Genomic DNA, 18,667 nt, shown 5'->3' on the forward strand with positions numbered 1-18,667 from the left:
CACTTGCATTTATATATCACTTATAATTTTAAATCTTTTCATTATCATCTGCCCACAATTATAGGCTTTACTGATAATTTATAACTATTTCAAATTTTATAGAGAAAGTGAAACGGGCATTTTCTCAATAAGTATCAATTCTCTTCTTAACTTTACTTGGAAAATGAACAAAAAAGAAAAAAGATGTGGTTGTCAAGTGGCGGGGTGGGGGGAGGGATGGACTGGAAGTTTGGGGTTAGTAGATGCAAACTATTACGCTTAGAATGGATAAACAACAAGGTCCTACTGTATAGCACAGGGGACTATATCCAATCTCCTGGGATAAACCATAATAGAAAAGAATATTTAAAAAAATAAAAGAAGAATGTAAAGAATAAAGAGAAGAGGGTCAAAACAGAGGGCTGGTTAAACTAATCTATCATGTTAACCTGAGAAAAAGTAGGCACACATGCTCTTTATATTGCTACTTTCCTTTCATCTTTGTTTCATAAGTGTACTGTGCTACAAAAGATAAAAGAATTCTTCAAAATGTAATTTAATTACCTAAAAAATAAAACAAAATCAAGATGAAGCTGTTTTTATTTCATTTTGATGAAGCAGTTTTATCAGCATGTTGAAAACTTACTAAAGAAAGAAATTTTAGCCTATTCTATCAACTAAGTCCTTCTGAAAACAACTGTGGCCAAGAATTCATGATCTTTAATGATAAAAAATAAAACTGCTAAATCTTAGAAGTTTTCAGCATCTGATACCGAAACATTTTAGAAGGAAAAAGCACAAAGAGCAAAACTTTCAAAAATGTGTCAGTTATGTATTGTTTTATTACAAAACAGTATTCACCATATCTTACTACACAACTGGAAAAATATATGTGCATACATACATGTAATACATGCAAAGAAAAAAAAAAGGGCCTGGAATTAAATTCACCAAATTAACAGTAGTTATGCCTTGGTGATAAGATTAAGAAATAAATTTGGGGAAGCTTATCTATGCTTAAGTTTTCTAGAATGATTAAACATCACTTGGATAATAAAATTGATTTTTTTTTTTTGCGGTACAGGGGCCTCTCACTGTTGTGGCCTCCCCTATTGCGGAGCACAGGCTCCGGACGCGCAGGCTCAGCGGCCATGGCTCACGGGCCCAGCCGCTCCGGGGCACATGGGATCCTCCCGGACCGGGGCACGAACCCGTGTCCCCTGCATCGGCAGGCGGACTCTCAACCACTGCACCACCAGGGAAGCCCTAAAATTGATTTTTTAAGGAATCAATAATGAAATTAGAAAGATAAACATAAAGTACCATTTTTATTCCCTGGGCCCTTGCTGTGAGATATGTAAGGCAAATAAATATCTGTCTGACAATGCTTTTCTAGGGTTACCATACTGCCTTAACTTTAGCCGGGGACTAAAAATAAACAACCAAGAAATATATCTTAAATGTCCATTAGAATGGAATATTATTCAGCCATAAAAGGAATGAAGTACTGATGCGTACTACACGTAGATGAACCTTGGGAACATTATGCTAAGTGACAGAAGCCAGACACAGAAAGAAACATCCAGAAAATTCAAATCCATAGGGACAAAAACTAGATAAATGTTTAGCAGCGGCTGGGGGGCAGGCAGAATAGGGAGTGACTCTGGAGGATGGAGTTTCTCTCTGGGGTGATAAAAATGTTCTGGAATTAGTGGTGATAACCTTGTGAATATACTAAAAAAAAAACCCTACTGAATTATATACTCTGTAGGGTGAATTTTATGGTATGTGAATTATATCACAATTAAAAATGCCTACTACATACTTACTATGTGAGAAATATAAAAATCTCTTAAAAGAAATAAAATTTACTCATGAAAAGATTAGAGAACAATTTAGTACCAAATTACATGAGTGAGGCTGTAAGTAAAATGGAAATTCAGAAAAGAGAAAGATGAATGTGATCTGAGGTAGACTGAGGTTTCAACAAAGAGGCATAAATTAATGGAAAGCATTAAGAAATAATAGAAAAATAATAATCTATAGGAACCATACTTCCAAAATGCCATCTTTTCCTGATGCTTCAGATTTTTTTTTTTTTTTTTGCGGTACGTGGGCCTCTCACGGTTGTGGCCTCTCCCGTTGCGGAGCACAGGCTCTGGACACGCAGGCTCAGCGGCTATGGCTCAGGGGCCCAGCCGCTCCGCGGCACGTGGGATCCTCCCGGACCGGGGCACGAACCCATGTCCCCTGCATCAGCAGGCGGACTCTCAACCACTGTGCCACTAAGGAAGCCCCAGATTTTTTAAAACACCATATTCTCAAGAAAATAGAGGTGACTTCCTTAGCTTCTTTCCCATATGGAAGCAAGGAAAATGGAGTTCCCTAGAGTTAAATCCCCTGGGAGGCTGCCGTGAGAATCCTGGTTATTCTCACTGACTCACAAATGTGTTCCTGGGAACTTGTGACGTAAATTAACTTCATCATAAACAGTGCAGCAATAATCAGATCAAAACAACACATGAGCCTTTACAGCTGCACCTGCGGCTACGAGGACAATAAATTGCTGGGGCATCTGAAAATGCTCATGGCGTCTAGCTTGGATGGAACAGAGGAGATGGCTTTTCTTCCCTTAAAAGCTGGTCAGCCCTTCTCAGTGACATACAGACATCAACTGTTAACTTCTTTCCAACTTGTAAATCAAGAACTTCATTTTTTTATAGTATGAGCCACAAAGAGAATAGATTACCCAATAAACAACAAGAGTCAAATCTAGAGTATACTTAAGAGCAGAAGCTATAACAGACAGATCACATAGGGCAATACAAATGGTAAAACTTGGGGGTGGGAGGATAAATTAAATTAAAATAACAAGGCATCACTTACAACTATTAAATTAGTCTTCTATTAAAAGATGATATAACAGAGATGAGGTTGTGGGAAAGTGAGTCATTCAAAGACATAATGATGGTACTAAAAATTGTTAAAAATCCCGTTTAGAAAGTAAAATGAATCATGTATCAAAAACCATAAATTTATGTATACCTCATGAATTATCCCTAGAGAAATAAATAAAATGAAGAAAAACTCTAAATGCCTGAAGATTTTCACTACGGTGCTAGATCAATAAACAGCAAGATAGAAAACTAAATATCCAGTAAGTTAAGCAAGGAAAAGTAAGTTAAAATACAACTGCTGGAAGGACTATGACCCAGCTACCAACTACTGTAAGTATAGTGTTAGAAAAATGGTAAGAAAAAGTTATAAAACAGTAATATTAAGTTGTAGATTGTAACCATTTAAAACATCTGGGGACTTCCCTGGTGGTGCAGTGGTTAAGAATCCACCTGCCAATGCAGGGGACACGGGTTCGAGCCCCTGGTCTGGGAAGATCCCACATGCCGCGGAGCAACTATGCCCGTGCACCACAACTACTGAGCCTGCGCTCTAGAGCCTGTGAGCCACAACTACTGAACCCTCGTGCCTAGAGCCCGTGCTCCGCAACAAGAGAAGCCACCGCAAAGAGAAGCTCGCGCACCGCAACGAAGAGTAGCCCCCGCTCGCCGCAACTAGAGAAAGCCCGCGCGCAGCAACAAAGACCAAACGCAGCCAAAAATAAATTTAAAAAAAAAAGTCTAAAACATATGGACACAGGAACTGACTTGTATGCAATATGTAAGTGAAATCCGTGGTATTAGGAGATCGGATATAGATGTCACTTTAAATTTGTTTAAATCTCAACGTTAATATATTTTTACAGTAATTTACAATTTAAAAGTACACATAACACAATACAAACTGTGATAAAACAATGTGAAAATATTTCAGTAAAAATAGTAAATGTGGTTCGATTCTTAACGTGATCAATCTGAAGGGAAAGAAGATTCAGGGAAAGATCAAACACTATGTTAAGTTGGGCCAGGCCACACCTCCCCACACGCTGTGCACAGTCATTCACACCTGTCATGTCTGAAGGAAGGTTTGCCTTTCCAAACATCCAAAGTCACAGACAATTTTCACTTAAAAAGAACAGATCAAAGATTTATTTTTAAGAGTTCCATTTTTACAGGACATGTATTCACTGTAACTATAATGTTATGCTATTAACACAAGAATGACTCATTTCAAAGAGGAATTATTTCAGATTAAAATTTGGAAGACTTTTCCAAGAGGAAATTAAAAAAAAAAAACTGGCCGGTGCATTTACAAGAAATGTACTTGTGTCAGAGGCCAAAGTTTATTCCTTTGATTGAAAAAACCATGTGAAGTTCCACAGAAAGAAAAAAAGAATTAAGAGTTTAAGACATTCCCTGTCAGAGAAAGGAAATTAAGCTTTGCAATAACACCTTCAGAGCTTTGATTTACAAAAACTCAAGTTGCTTAGGTTTACCTAAGAGGGAAAAAAAAAAAAAATGTAAGAAGAGAAAAAAATTGTCCTTTAGAGAAAAATGAACAATCTGTAAAAAGAGTGACATAAATCCTCCGCAATCTTACAACTCACGGGAAACTCACCATAGGGACAGCCAGGTAATAATGCTCGTAGTGAGATTAAAGTCAAGATGCGTTTTGTATTTAATAATTCCTCTGTGGAGAAAGAATGTCATGAATGAAGGAAGCCCCCAGACTTCCTTCTAGAAGAGGATGCTGCCACTAGGCTTCCTATAACTGGTCAAGAAAAACACCTCTCTTAACACTCATACATACAGAAAGGGGATTTGATTAAGACATAGCAACAGCAACCAAAGCTTCTTTCAATCTCTCAAACGCACAGAGCCATTCAGCCCAACTATGGCTTACAACCCTGGAAGGGGGTTAGAAATGAGATGCAGAGAGTTCTGATCTTCCGGGTTTTCAGCGTCCTGCCCCTCGGAGTCCCGGCTGTCTGCTCCCGTAGTCGCTCTGCTGGCAGGGAGCGTGCACCGAAACACTCCGCGGCTCACTTGGCTCCCTATCTTGGACACACTCCGCCCTAGAGGTGGGCTGGGCTGCCGGCCTTCTGTAGGAAGTGTGCTGTCCCGTTACCCCAGTTATCCCAGCCTGGTCGGCCCTTCCGCCTCTCCCCCCATCTCAGTGGGCAACCCAACAGAGGTCTCTGTGGAGCCTCCCTCAGGAGCAGCGGGGATACAGCTTTGAGTCCTTTCCCTCAAACAGATACTCTCCAGCCTCCCTGATGATCAGGCCAACCTTATTACAGTTATCTGATGATCACTGCTTAGAGAGGCCTATTATGACTTCTGAGCCGTCTCTCCTGCCTAGAGTTTACTCTCGAGGCCATTAAACTGCTTTATTAAATCTTCATCAATTACCATGAGTTACATCTACTAATGTTGTATTAAAGATCAATGATATTTAAACCTACTTCTACACTAAGTGTACCACTCATACACCACATGTACTGCCTTTTTAGCATGGAATATTTTAAACATCAGTCCATCAGTTTCTATGAGATATCTGAGTTACATAAAAAAAATTATAAAATCATATTCAATGGATTTTTTTTACATCATAAGCTATTTCTTTGGTCACAATAGCAAGTGAGTAGAATCTAGAAATCAATGACACATTCGTCTCAATACCAATTTGAACAGTACTGTTAGAAAAGTTCATCACTGGGCTTCCCTGGTGGCGCAGTGGTTGAGAGTCCACCTGCCGATGCAGGGGACACGGGTTCGTGCCCCGGTCCGGGAAGATCCCACATGCCGCGGAGCGGCTGGGCCCGTGAGCCATGGCTGCTGAGCCTGCACGTCTGGAGCCTGTGCTCCGCAACGGGAGAGGCCACAACAGTGAGAGGCCCGCGTACCGCAAAAAAAAAAAAAAGTTCATCACATATGGGATATCCTAGCCATTCATTCAGTGTTACCTAGAGTACACAATCATTTTCTGAGATAATTACCATTCTGGGGAAAATGACACAGCACATATGAAGTGGTTACTTTAATTGTGGGAAAAATTCATTACATACTAAAAACTAGCTGGTCTTAGGTATCTGATTACATAAGCACTTCATCTACGTCAACAGAACAGTCACCTCCCCTGAGACTGAGTCTTATCCCATCAACGTCAGTCACTCTGAAGAAGTTCCTCCTTCAGTTTCCTCTCAATCCCCCCCCAAAAAAAAAGCACTCCTTTCGGGCTTCCCTGGTGGCGCAGTGGTTGAGAGTCCGCCTGCGGATGCAGGGGACACGGGTTCGTGCCCCGGTCTGGGAAGATCCCACATGCTGCGGAGCGGCTGGGCCGGTGAGCCATCGCCGTTGAGCCTGCGCGTCCGGAGCCTGTGATCCGCAATGGGAGAGGCCACAGCAGTGAGAGGCCCGCGTACCGCAAAAAAAAAAAAAAAAAAGCACTCCTTTCAAGGAGTACTACTGAACTGAAAACTGCAGGATGAGTAAGACAAGCAGGAAGAGGGCCATCCAGGCAGAAAAACATCACACGTAAAGGCGTGAGGAAACCTAGCATGCTATCCTCACTGCAATCCTGTAACTGCTGAAACAGGAAGGTGGGAGGACAAACAGAAGAGACAGGTCACTTTTTAACCAGTGAGCCGCAGCTGCGCCGTAGAAACCTACAACGTACAAAACTTGTTTTACACACACAGGGGATTATGGCAAAGTCAGATGGCGCAGAGCAGGTGGTGGACGGCAATATACAAGAAGGTGCAACTTACCGTGAGCGAAAGGAAAACGGATCAGGCCCCACAAACAGTCCTAACGCAGGGTCCCTGGGAGCATGTGCGAGGTGGCGAGCAGATCTTCCAGAACTGCCCCTCGATCCCGAAGGAAGGTCGGCTGAGCAGTGAGGAGGTGGCTGCTCTTCCATTCAGCACAAAGCAAACACACTATTTACTCCCCCTCCACGGTGGGTGCTGGGTTGGAAGTGCTGACTTGTTCTGTGTTTTGAGTCTTTCAATCACTTCCACTGCCCACTGAGAGGCAAAATATTCTGGAAGTCTATCTTGACACAAAAAGGCCGAAATCGAAATCTACTGGGCTAGACAATAAAGAAACTTTGTATCTAGCTAAGGAGGTTATATCATAGTCTGTAAGTAATACAAGTCAGTCTGGAAGAATTCTGGAGGGGGAAGAGACAGACTGCTGTTTCAGAAAGACCACCACGGGGTCTTCCCTGGTGGCGCAGTGGTCAGGAATCCGCCTGCCAAGGCAGGGGACACGGGTTCGAGCCCTAGTCCGGGAAGATCCCACATGCTGCGGAGCAACTAAGCCCGTGCGCCACAACTACTGAGCCTGCGCTCTAGAGCCCACGAGCCACAACTACTGAAGCCTGCGAGCCACAATTACTGAGCCCGCATGCCACGACTACTGCAGCCCATGCGCCTAGAGCCCATGCTACACAAAAAGAGAAGCCACCACAATGAGAAGCCCGCGCACCGCAAGGAAGGGTAGCTCCCGCTCGCCACAACTAGAGAAAGCCCGCGTGCAGCAACAAAGACCCAACGCAGCCAAAAATAGATCAATTGATTAATTAAAAAAAAAGAAAGAAAGACCACCACGAAGTAGTGTAAGAAAGATCACCATGAAGAAGTGTACAGATGGACTGAAGGCATGAAGAACAGTAAGGGTAAGAAGATAAATAAGGAGAGGATCACCCCAGTCCAGGCAGGCGAGGGGTGATGCAGAAGAGGAGCACCAGGGGCTAGAGAGGAGGGGTCCGTGACAGTGATGAAACCATTATGGGAGAAAACAGAAGAACGGAAGGAAAGCAGGATAACGCCCAGGTCTCCCGACCACTGAAAGCAGCAAGCAAAACCTACCAGAGAAAGGATCCTATCTACCTTTAAAATAAAAGTGTTATCCAAAATAGCCCCCCCCCCCGCAGTGGCTGAGAGTCTGCCTGCCAATGCAGCGGACATGGGTTCGTGCCCCGGGTCCGGGAAGATCCCACATGCCGCGGAGCGGCTGGGCCCGTGAGCCATGGCCGCTGAGGCTGCGCGTCCGGAGCCTGTGCTCCGCAACGGGAAAGGCCACAGCAGTGAGAGGCCCGCGTACCGCAAAAAAAAAATAAATAATAGCCCCCCCCTTTCCAGGAGATCAATAAATTACCAAAAAACGACCTACACATCACAAACCAGCTATCAGTTAGCAACTAGATATTGTTGGGGTGCAGAAAAACACTGGCACGAGGAGACCCTTTCTAGAATTCAAGTCGCCTCTGACTTGAATTTCCTAGATTGCTAGCTGCTTTGTATTTGTCAATAAAATGAAGATTATCACAGCACTTAAAAAAAAAAAAAAAAGGAGGTCAAGGAACTTGTAGGTGAAAGTATCAGAAGCTTCCAAGGTGGCGTGGTCACATGGTCAAAGGCACAGTTGTAAAACACTTGCAGGGTTGTGGCTTCTGTAAGAAACCTGATGTGCCCCTCTCCGTTTAAAGAACCACGGGGACAGAAGGCGGCTTTCTCTCAAGCGCTGCAGAGCTCTCTAATGATATAAAAAGTCTGGTTTCTCTTTAGTCCCATAGGAGGAGCTTGTGGACATGTTACCCTCCCCATCCCTGTCCTGGTCTTAATCCCAACCCCGGGCAGGTGTTACTGTTTCTTCTCTCACCCTTGAAGCTTCTGAACGCCTAGAGCAAGTCACACACTGTGTGGACTGAGCTCACATCCAGTTCACACTAACAGCTGGGCCCTCGGTGTGATAACGCTTTTATCCATCTTAGGTGGTTTTCTGTAGTCTTCCTATGACGTGGGTTATCAGTCTCTCGCACCTTTCCCAGTTCTTTCGCTCTGGCACCGCCATCATCCATTCTCACACAGCAACGGAGGGATCTTATCTAACCTCTCAGATTATGTCACTTTTACTGCTTAAAACTCTTCCAGTGGCTGCCACATCCCCTCCCCTGCCACCTAAAATCTTCGCCCCAGCCCAGGAAAGCCTACACGCTGCACCTCTCCACCTCCGCTTCTGCCACCCGCCCCACAGCCTGCTAATCTCCAGCCTCACCATCCCCATTGCTTCCACCGGGCCTTTACACCAGCCCCTGGGAATTCTGCCTACTTGATATGCCCCTCCCACAAATCTTCACAAGACCAGCCCCTTCCTGTCATTCAGGTCTCGGCCGAAATGTCACTTCCCTGACCATCCAATCTAAAGCAGCCATCCCAGTCACATGATGCTATTTAAATCCTACATACCTCTCATGTTTTGTTTTTTTACTTTCCATATCCGCCCCCCTCCAAGCCCCACACTAAACTTCTTGAAAGGTAAGCTCCCCGAAAACTCTCTCCTTCTTTCCTGTGTCCATGGCACTTAGAACAGTAGCTGGAATACAGTGGATGTTCGCTAAAAATACCTGTTGAACAGATGTTGTCTCCAAAAGGCCATCCAAAAACAATCAGCAGGTTAATGAGGAAGAATGAAGAGCGATGATTTAATGTGATGTCGTTGGACATCAGTCCCTAGTTTACTTCCGATAAACTCATCTGACTAAACTGAATCACTATTCCTCACTATACAGACAACCCTGGGGCAGCAAGGGGAGATGCTGTCACTCTGCCCCCGCCCGGAGATCCCACCAGCAGTGGGCATTCCTTCAAGTCACTGCTGTCCCTCTCAAGCCGCTGGAAATGACTGCACAATGACGATGGCAATCTCTCAGCAGACGCCACACTTTCCTTGCCCTCCACGGCTCCCAACACGCCTACGCTACTCTGCCCTTTCTTTCCTACCTCATCACCTTCACACCCTGTTTAAAGATACCGTCAAAGAAAGATTATCCAACACCCCTCATACAAAAGGTAAACATTAAAAAGAAAGAAGAGGAAAAAAAAGGTAATCATTACACCCCTTCTCTTTCCCTGCTGATGTGGAAGAACTAAGATCTCTATGGAAGTATTAGACATAGGAAAAACGAATAGTCACTGAGATGTTTACTCTGCACAGGGTGAGGTCAGCTCCACATCAGTCGAAACTTGGTAAGAAACATTTACCAATCTTCTCATCCAGTTTGGATTTAAATATGGGAAGATACCTCTGTTTTCCTTTTTCTACATCAAAAATAATTATAGTTATGCTCTGAAAAGCAATATTTGAAGTTATCATTAGCCAAAAGAACATCATGACTACTGTCCTGCCCAGTATATAAAAACATTCTAGAGGGACTTCCCTGGTGGTCCAGTGGTTAGGACTCTGCGCTTCCACTGCAGGGGGCATGGGTTCAATCCCTGGTCGGGAAACTAAGATCCCACACGCCATGCGGCTCAGCCAAAACAGAAAAAAACAAACAAACAAAAAACCATTCTAGAACATTTCTTCACAGGTAGACCTCGTTTTCATTTCATTTCTGCCAAGTGACCTGCAGTAAATTACCAAAACCCTTTGAGCTTGAAATTCCTTATCTGTTGTATGAGAAGGGGGTAGCCTCGCTTCACAGGGTCATAAGGAGATTATCTGGGATGAGCAGCCTAACCTCGGGGCAGGTGTTGGGCACACAGGGGTTCCAGGAGAAGCTCCCTCTCCATCCTGGGTGGGAAATGAGAGCACAGGGCTTTCACCCATGCTGGTTTACAGACAAATTGTTCATTCCACTGTGGAAGACCAATACACTGCCTTGACCATTTTTTATTTTTACCACTAGCAGTTTCAACTGGTATTCTACAATAGTTTACTTTCCTAAACTTGCGCCTTAGGGATTTCTGGTAGAAATGTTTCAAATTTAAATAAATAGTACTAAGTTATAAATCTGTTTCTAGAAAAACCACTGAAATATGCATTTCAAAAGGGAAAGTTCAGTATCTACTGGCCCCATGAACATTTTCAATGAAAATCTGGTTCCACTAACCAAATAAATCAGTTGTTTTTCGGATAAATTTTATGTAGAAAAGAGCTAAAAATGGCCACAGTGGCTGAGTCTGCGAAGCTACGTTTCTTGCACATGATCTAACTATGTTGAGAATTTGCATTTCTTCGATAAGATAGTTTTCTTTTGATAAGACAGTATGCAGAACGTTTTAAGAATCCTCCTTAATGCTCAGTGCTCCTAAAGGATCTCCTAATGATTAAGACTTCTTGGCTCTCCCCAACAAGATGAAAAATTTTACTGTCTCACCTACCACTCCAGCGTACGTATACCTCTCACACAGTCTGTCATCTCTGTGTGCTTTTCTCAATGACATCTGATTAAGGAAAATGTTCTGTTCGGTACCCAGCACACCGTCAAAAAAAAATGTATTTAAATAATGTTTGACTTGACTACATGGCATGAGCTGAAAAGAACACCCTGGATTCCTGAATTCTTATATCCCATTCTTCATATTCTTTGTGATATTTGTTAGTAGAGAAGGGTGGTGAGAGGTTTACAATACATGACGGCAAATCATACCAACATGTATTGGTACGCAGTTACCCTATTTGAGCTGGAGAGAGGCTGGACCTCACATGAGCTGCAAGAATGGCTCAGTGTTAAGTTAGCTTTAGAAAGACTTTTTAAGGAGTCTCACACACTATGGTAGATTACCAAGAGATAAAGGTCTACAGTATTCCTTAAAAGCGCCAGAAAAGAGAGGTTTTGTTTTCTTGTTTTTACTGTCTGCTGCTGGGGGGCAGGGGACGTGAAGAGGGAGAGAAAACAGTTCTTCCTAGGAGAGAAAACAGTTCTTCCTAGAAGCAGTGTATTAATAAATGACCCTCCGTGTCCCTCCCAGATAAAGAAGTTCTAAGTTAATTTTTTAAATATAAGCAGGTACACGTTTGTGCTACGTTTCTTTATAAAGTCGAAATCTGGTTTCTCTGAAACAGGTAAAAATACAGAAATTATTAAATGCTTTTCAGCTTTTAATTAGTGTAGAAGTCACAAGGCAACAAATTTCACTACAGCACATGAAATGTGAGATACTTTGCACATTTTTTAAAATAGGTGATTTGTTTAACAGCCTTTGAGAATTACAATTCTATAGAGAACCTACCTTAAACTTTCTTCTGGAATAAAACCTAAACTAACTCACTACATTACTACTCAACAACAAAAAGAAATTCTTTCAGGACGTGGTATAATCATAATAATACAATGTTCCAATGCTATAACTTGAAAGGTTTGTAATTTCAAAACACAATCTCAGTTTGGAAAAATATGTGCAAATAAAACCAGCGCTTCGCTTCCCTGGTGGCGCAGTGGTTGAGAGTCCGCCTGCCGATGCAGGGGACACGGGTTCGTGCCCCGGTCTGGGAAGATCCCACGTGCCGCGGAGCGGCTGGGCCCGTGAGCCATGGCCGCTGAGCCTGCGCGCCCGGAGCCTGTGCTCCGCAACGGGAGAGGCCACAACACTGAAAGGCCCACGTACCGCAAAAAAAAAAAAAAAAAAAAAAAACAGTAGGGGCAAAACCAGCACTTCTATATGAAACTAATACAAGTATTTCAGCAGAAGTTAAGCTCTTGGGCTGTACATCTAACGAAGCTGCACCTAGTTGCCTTTAGAAATATATAAATCCGACTGACCAGGTATCAAACTTCTAAAGGAGCTACTACAATATCCCATTTTTTTGGTCCCAGACTCCCCAGACTAGAAGTTCAAATAATCAGATATTATTTCACAGCATCATGGGATAACTAGAAATAATTACGATACCTCTGAAGCACCGAAAGATAAGAAGCCATAAACCTAAAAATAAATCATGATTAGTTTAATTGAGCTCTTTAAAATAAGCTATTATTTTCTCGAAAATATTATCCGTATTAGGGCTACATGATAAAATTTGTTTAGGCAGAACACTAAATTAAATAATCAGAAAAACCATTCTCCAAGTCATTAGCGATAAACAGGCCATCACTATTTCATTTAAACTATTAATGTAAATGTGAAGCTGCAATATGGGATTCAAATGTAAAATTATCCTTTGTGCCACTTCGTCAAACTGACTGCACTGTAAATACAATCAGTGGCCACTAGGCACATGTGATTATTTCGATGTAATTAAAATTAAATACATTTTTTTAAAAAATTCAATTCCTTGGTCCCACTAGTCCCATTTCAAGTGCAGTGGCTGCAGGTGGCTGGTGGCTACCACACTGGACAGCACAGATACAGTTCATTTCCATCACAGCTGGATATAAATGCCAAATATATGACATCAACCACTGAGACAGGCAAATTCAAGTCCTCTGGCCTTCCATGTGGCACTGCAGAATACTGTGTGTGGTTTTGTGTGTACATTTTGTTAATTTACCTTTCAGCAGCAAGTACAAACAAAAATTTTGATAAAACTATATCTAAAAGAACAGTGAATGCTTTTAGAGTTAGCTAAGCTCCTTCATAAAAATATTCTTCTTTGAATACAACACTTCACAAAATGAAAGCAATGAAAAAAGATATCTGATATAATTTTAAATGGCTGAGAAATTTTGCTTTTAATGATGATGTCCCTTTATTTGATAAGTAAATACAATATGAGAGTGGCTCACTAAAAAGTCATACTGTCAAACTGCAAATGACCCTTTCTTTAATGAAGAAAAAATAAGGTGTCAAGTATGAAAGCATAATCAGTTTCTCCTCACCAAGTTGTGGAAATATCACAGAACCAGACATACTAACTATGGCAGGTATCTGAAAATGAGTGTAATTATTACCCCCTTTTCTGCAATAACCTATCATTACCTCTATTGTGATTCTCAGCACTTGTCTACTTATTTTTAGTTAGCCTGCTAAAATGCATCATCCCCTTCTGGTTTGGGGTCCAAGTATCACTTCATGTCCCACATGGAAGAAAATCACTTGATTCTCTAACATTTGGTGAGAAAACATATGAACACAATTTATTTGCACATTTTTAATATAATGCAGCCTAAATATCAACAGCAAATTATTTTTAGCATGCCTTTAAAAGCAGATCAAAAAATTGTACTCTTAATGCCACAGAACTGTACACTTAAAAACGGTTAAAATGGTCATTTTTATGTTACGTACATTTTACCCCAACAAGAAAGTATATCAAGGCAACTATCTACTTTCTGAGACTATCCATTTTTCCATATTAAGCATAATGCTCTTCCTGATAAGTTAGAATTTTTCAAAGTAATAAATTCAAAACCTCACTTGGTGGAATAAAAATCCATATTAAAAGCTAAAGAGGAGAATATATTTAAGAAAACAGTCTTATTTTCAAGTACCCCAAACATTACAGGATAAAGACACATATAACATGAGGTTACTAAGTGAAAATTTGTTTCATATTTTTGTGTGTCGCAAGTATAAGAATCTCCAGTTTAACCAATATTGCAAATTCAGGAGAAGTTCTTATCTAGCAACTATTCTAAGCGAGGCAATGAGGCACCAACTACTTCATAAACAGTAACTCTAATCCTCCCAACCACCCTAAGAGCTACTATCATCCCCATTTTGCAGATGGTGAAATTGAGGAACAAATCAGTAAAAAAGAAAAAAGGGTACAGTCAAAAAGGTAGGAGCTGAGCAAATACTGCGCATGCCATCACACCACACAGTCTCATTAAGAGTCTACTGACATTAGGAAAGGCAATCAGAAGAACCATGCTGCTAAATTAAATATAGTCTAAAGAGCTACATAAATCTTTATAGATTGTGATGATCTGGTATGTAGTTGGGAGAAAGAAAACTTTCATAAGCATTAAGAAAGCCCAAAGAACACCTTCCTTCTTCAAGGAAGAAATCATATTGCAACAACGCACATTTGCTGTCTTGCTCCTATTTTTAAGAAGAATTCACAGACAACTTGCAAAAGTTATTTTAAGGCAAAGAAATGTAAATCCAAGGAATAAAAAATTTTAACAGCAAAATCCCTCACCCTTATCCAATGTCCGTATTTTAATATTGGGCATTCACATCACAAACCTAACTTCATAACCAGGTATTAAACTAAAATAGGATGCATAATGCTATTAACACTTTCAAATTCCCCGAATCCTGGCAGGACAAACTATCCCAAACTATCTAAACTCAATTATCAAATCCAATAAATTAAGTGTGTCCAGTACGTGAAAGTTTAGGGACGCCCTCCTTAAACACAAGCTAGGCGGCCTGGGGACAGAATATTATATTCTGCATCTGTGACTGCATATAAACAAAATTTGTCGCCACTCATTCCACAGATTGTATAAAAGTAAAAGAAAAGTTGTTTCGTTGTTTTAACAAATGAAGCCATAAGGAAACATCGGATGACTGCAAGATGATCCCGCTTCAGTGGGAGAGGTTTAAGTACAACTTCCTCGAGGAAACAACACTACTGAAGTCTGCATAAGCCATTGCAAGCCTCCAGGTTCTGCGACCGTTGAAGGAAAGGGGCATTTCAAATGTCTCAAACCTGCTGTTCACCTGTGTCCTGGTGGCCACGTCAAAAGCCTACAGAGCCTATAAACAACTCACTAATCTTCTCAGAGGTCTAGCTAAACAAGTTGTGGGAAACAGCAGGAACCAGACAAATGCGTTTACTGCGATCAAAAAGTTTGAGGTTGCATTTATTAAAACCAGTTTCCAGAAAGAGATATAGAGTGGCTTGTCTGCCATCACAGCTATCAAGATCGAAATTCAACTAAAAATAAAGCAAGAGTTCTCTTTTCAGTAGGTATATTTCACTCCAACTTAAAGTTGTTTGTTTAAAGACAAAGCAAATAACAAGATTCCCGGTTCCCTTGTTCTTGACCTTCAAGAACTGCAAAAAGTCAGGACCCAACCAGAGAGAAAAAGAAAAGTTCGAGTGGCTGCCTCACCGACTCTGGAGCAGTTGCTGGAACCCCTCCCCGCGGTGAGGGTCTCCCCGCTCCCGCACGCAGGAGCTTGGGGTGGAGAGCCCCGAGGATGGAGCCGCAGCAGCTCTCCCGAGGTTTGCAACGCAAAGACCACCCGCGACGCGGACTCAGGCCCCCGGGCTCCTCTCGGGACCTGCACGAAGGCGCGCACCAGACCCCCGCCCGCGACCCCGCACACTTCCGACCCCGGCCCCGGCCCCGGCCCCCACCCCCCAGCCCGCTTACCGGCATCATTTTGGACCCGAACCGCATCGAAGCGGATGGCCAGACCGCGGCTCGGAGCCGAGTGGAGGCGCCCAGGGGGTCGCGCGGTGCGGGGGTGGGGAGCGCAGAGGGAGGCCGCCCGGGAGGCGGCGGACCTGTTGCAAAGCGACGGCGGGTGGTGGGGCGGCGTGCGGGTCCGCAGAGTTCTCCCCGCGGTCTGGGGCGCCACCGAGCCCCGGGCCCACCTCCGACCGGGCCCCCGGACGCGGCTTTGTCTACTCAGCGCTCGCGACGGCCCGGACTCCCCCCGCTTTGCTCCGAAACCAACTAATCCCGGGGCCTGGCCCCCGCCGAGCCCGCGCCGGCTCCGCCCCCCGCGCGGAGCCCCGCCCGCGGCGCGCGAGGCTGGCTGGGGGAGGGGAGGACGCGGGGACTGAGCCGCGCGCGCCTGCGCGGGCCCGCGGCAGGAGGGAGGCGAGGCGGCTGGCTCGCGCCCGGGTTGGCGGGCGCCGGGTCACCTTTTCTTTATTTGCCTTCGGACGACGCGTCGCCGGGGGCGCGCGGCGGAGCGACCGGAGCGCGCGCCTGCAGGCGGGGCCGGGGACTGTAAGGCCGCCTCTGAAAGACGGAATAATGAAAGACGCCGGAGGAGCCCGGGGGCTGCGGCCGTCACCTCCCCGCAGTTTCGAACTGGGCCAGGAGGCTGAACCTTGGGCCGAGACTCGGCACCTGGACGGGTCCTCCCCGCGGCGGTGCCGCGGGGCTCGGCCGAAGCCAGGCGACCGGACCTCATGGGAGGACCCAGCCGCACGGCTGGAACGGCCGATGTCCCTGGAGGCCCGGCCACTGCCCCGTCCCAGCAAGATGGAGATCGGCAGGGCCGTCTCAGCCCGCAGCGCATTCCGAGAGTTCCTGGTGAAGGAGTCCTCGGGCTGTCGCCTTTCGTCTCATTTGCCATCGTCCAAATTCTGATTTAGAACTCACGTGTGACTTTCTATAACTAAAAACAAAAAAACCAAACATTTAAAGATGACGAAAATGGTCAATTTTACCTGTTTTACCACAATAAAAATAAGTAAATAAAACCAAAGAAGTTTGAAATGCGTAAAGCAGCTTTCTGGGGCGCTGCTTTTCTGTTGCTCAAGAATGTCCTGGATTTCCTCTCTGAAGGTTGCTTGTTACACCCTCAGGACAGTCTCGGATGTGACCACACACTGCTCCCTTTGCAGGGAGCTAAGCGAAGGCCTAGGAGAATTGCAGAGGCTCATTTCGAAAGAGTAGCAGAGCTGGTTCAGGTACCCTCTTCCACCTTCCAGGGAGACAGATTCCGGGAACCCTAACTCCAGGAAGCCTTAGTTCTGGCAGAATTGTCCCTGTGAGCGAGCTTAAGTGGGGTGAAGCACCTGGATTTACCTAGACTCGAGGATGGACAGTTCTTTCGTTGTCCAGTATATCCCTTACCAGTATCTCCATCAAAGTCCTATCCTACTCTTCCAGGTACATATCTGGAAATATTAAATATTAAACTATGACTAATTTGATTAGTATTAAAATGTCTCCAAAAATCTAGTTTTAAAGTCTAGCTTTTCTAAGAGGATTGTCCTAAGTCAAGTAAAGGGAATTCATCCCTTTATTCAGTAAATATTTATCCAATACCTACTACGTGCTGGGTATTCTTCTAAGTGCTGGGATACATTAATAAAGAAAACAAAAATTGGGTGGACAACAAAATCCATAGCTGAGTATATTAATAATTAAGACTTACATTACCAAATATTGTTATAAGGAAAAAATTAAAGGGGCTAAGGGGATGAGGCATGCAGGTGCAATTTTAAAGTGATCAAGGGACTTCCCTGGTGGTCCAGTGGTTGAGACTTCCCCTTCCAGTGCAGGGGGTGTGGGTTCGATCCCTGGTCTGGGAGCTAAGATCCCACATGCCTCATGGCCAAAAAACCAAAACATAAAACAGAAGCAATATTGTAACAAATTCAATAAAGTTTTAAGAAATGGTCCACATCAAAAAAAACCTTTAAAAGTAAATGAATAAATAAATCAAGTGGTCAAGGTAGACCTCACTGAAAAGACGATCTGTGAGCACAGACTGGAAGGAGTGGACTACAGCAGCGGTCCCCAACCTTTCTGGCACCAGGGACCAGTTTCCCGGAAGACAACTTTTCGGAGGGGAAGGGGTGGGGGGATAGTTCAGGCGAGTGATGAATGCGAGTTATGGGGAGCGGCAGATGAAGCTTTGCTAGCTTACCCGCAGCTCACCTCCTGCTGTGCGGCCCGGGTTCCTAACAGGCCGTGGATTGGTACCAGTCCGCGGCCAGGCAGTTGGGGATCTCTGAACTACAGCCTCCATGAAGGCTTCCAGGCAGAGGGAACAGCCAGTGCTAAGGCCTTATGGTGGGAGCCTACTTGTCACGTTCCAGGACCGTCAAGGAGGCCAGGATGGCTGGAGAAGACTAGATAAGGTGGAGAGAAGCAGCAGATGAGGTAGAGTGATATAAGGAGCCGGATAATGTACAGCCTTGGGGGCCATTGTAAGGACTTTGGCTTTTACTCTGAGTGAAATGGGGAGTCATGGAAAGATTTTGAACAGATGAGTACCATGATCTGACATATTTTAATGGAATCATTCTGGCTGCTGTGGAAAACAGACAAAGTTAGCAGAGAACCTGTAGGAAGACCTTGCAATAATCCAAGCAAAAGATGGAAGTGGCTTGGGCAGTAACAGTGGATGTGGTGAAAAGTG

At 43.9% G+C, this 18,667-nt stretch overlaps 1 protein-coding gene across 1 annotated transcript in view; it reads right to left on the bottom strand.

Moving 5' to 3' along the window:
• The window catches only part of TP53BP2 (tumor protein p53 binding protein 2), a 66,868-nt gene extending 50,637 nt beyond the window's left edge, over nucleotides 1-16,231 (bottom strand). The window contains exon 1 of the mRNA XM_082833774.1: nucleotides 15,934-16,231. Coding sequence (XP_082689900.1) covers nucleotides 15,934-15,960 — 27 coding nt within the window. The 5' untranslated portion in view covers nucleotides 15,961-16,231. The remainder of the gene's footprint in view (nucleotides 1-15,933) is intronic.
• Nucleotides 16,232-18,667: the final 2,436 nt, after the last annotated feature.

The sequence above is a fragment of the Leucopleurus acutus genome (assembly GCF_964270905.1).
Source record: "Leucopleurus acutus genome assembly, chromosome: 2".
NCBI classification, from domain to species: Eukaryota; Metazoa; Chordata; class Mammalia; order Artiodactyla; family Delphinidae; genus Leucopleurus; species Leucopleurus acutus.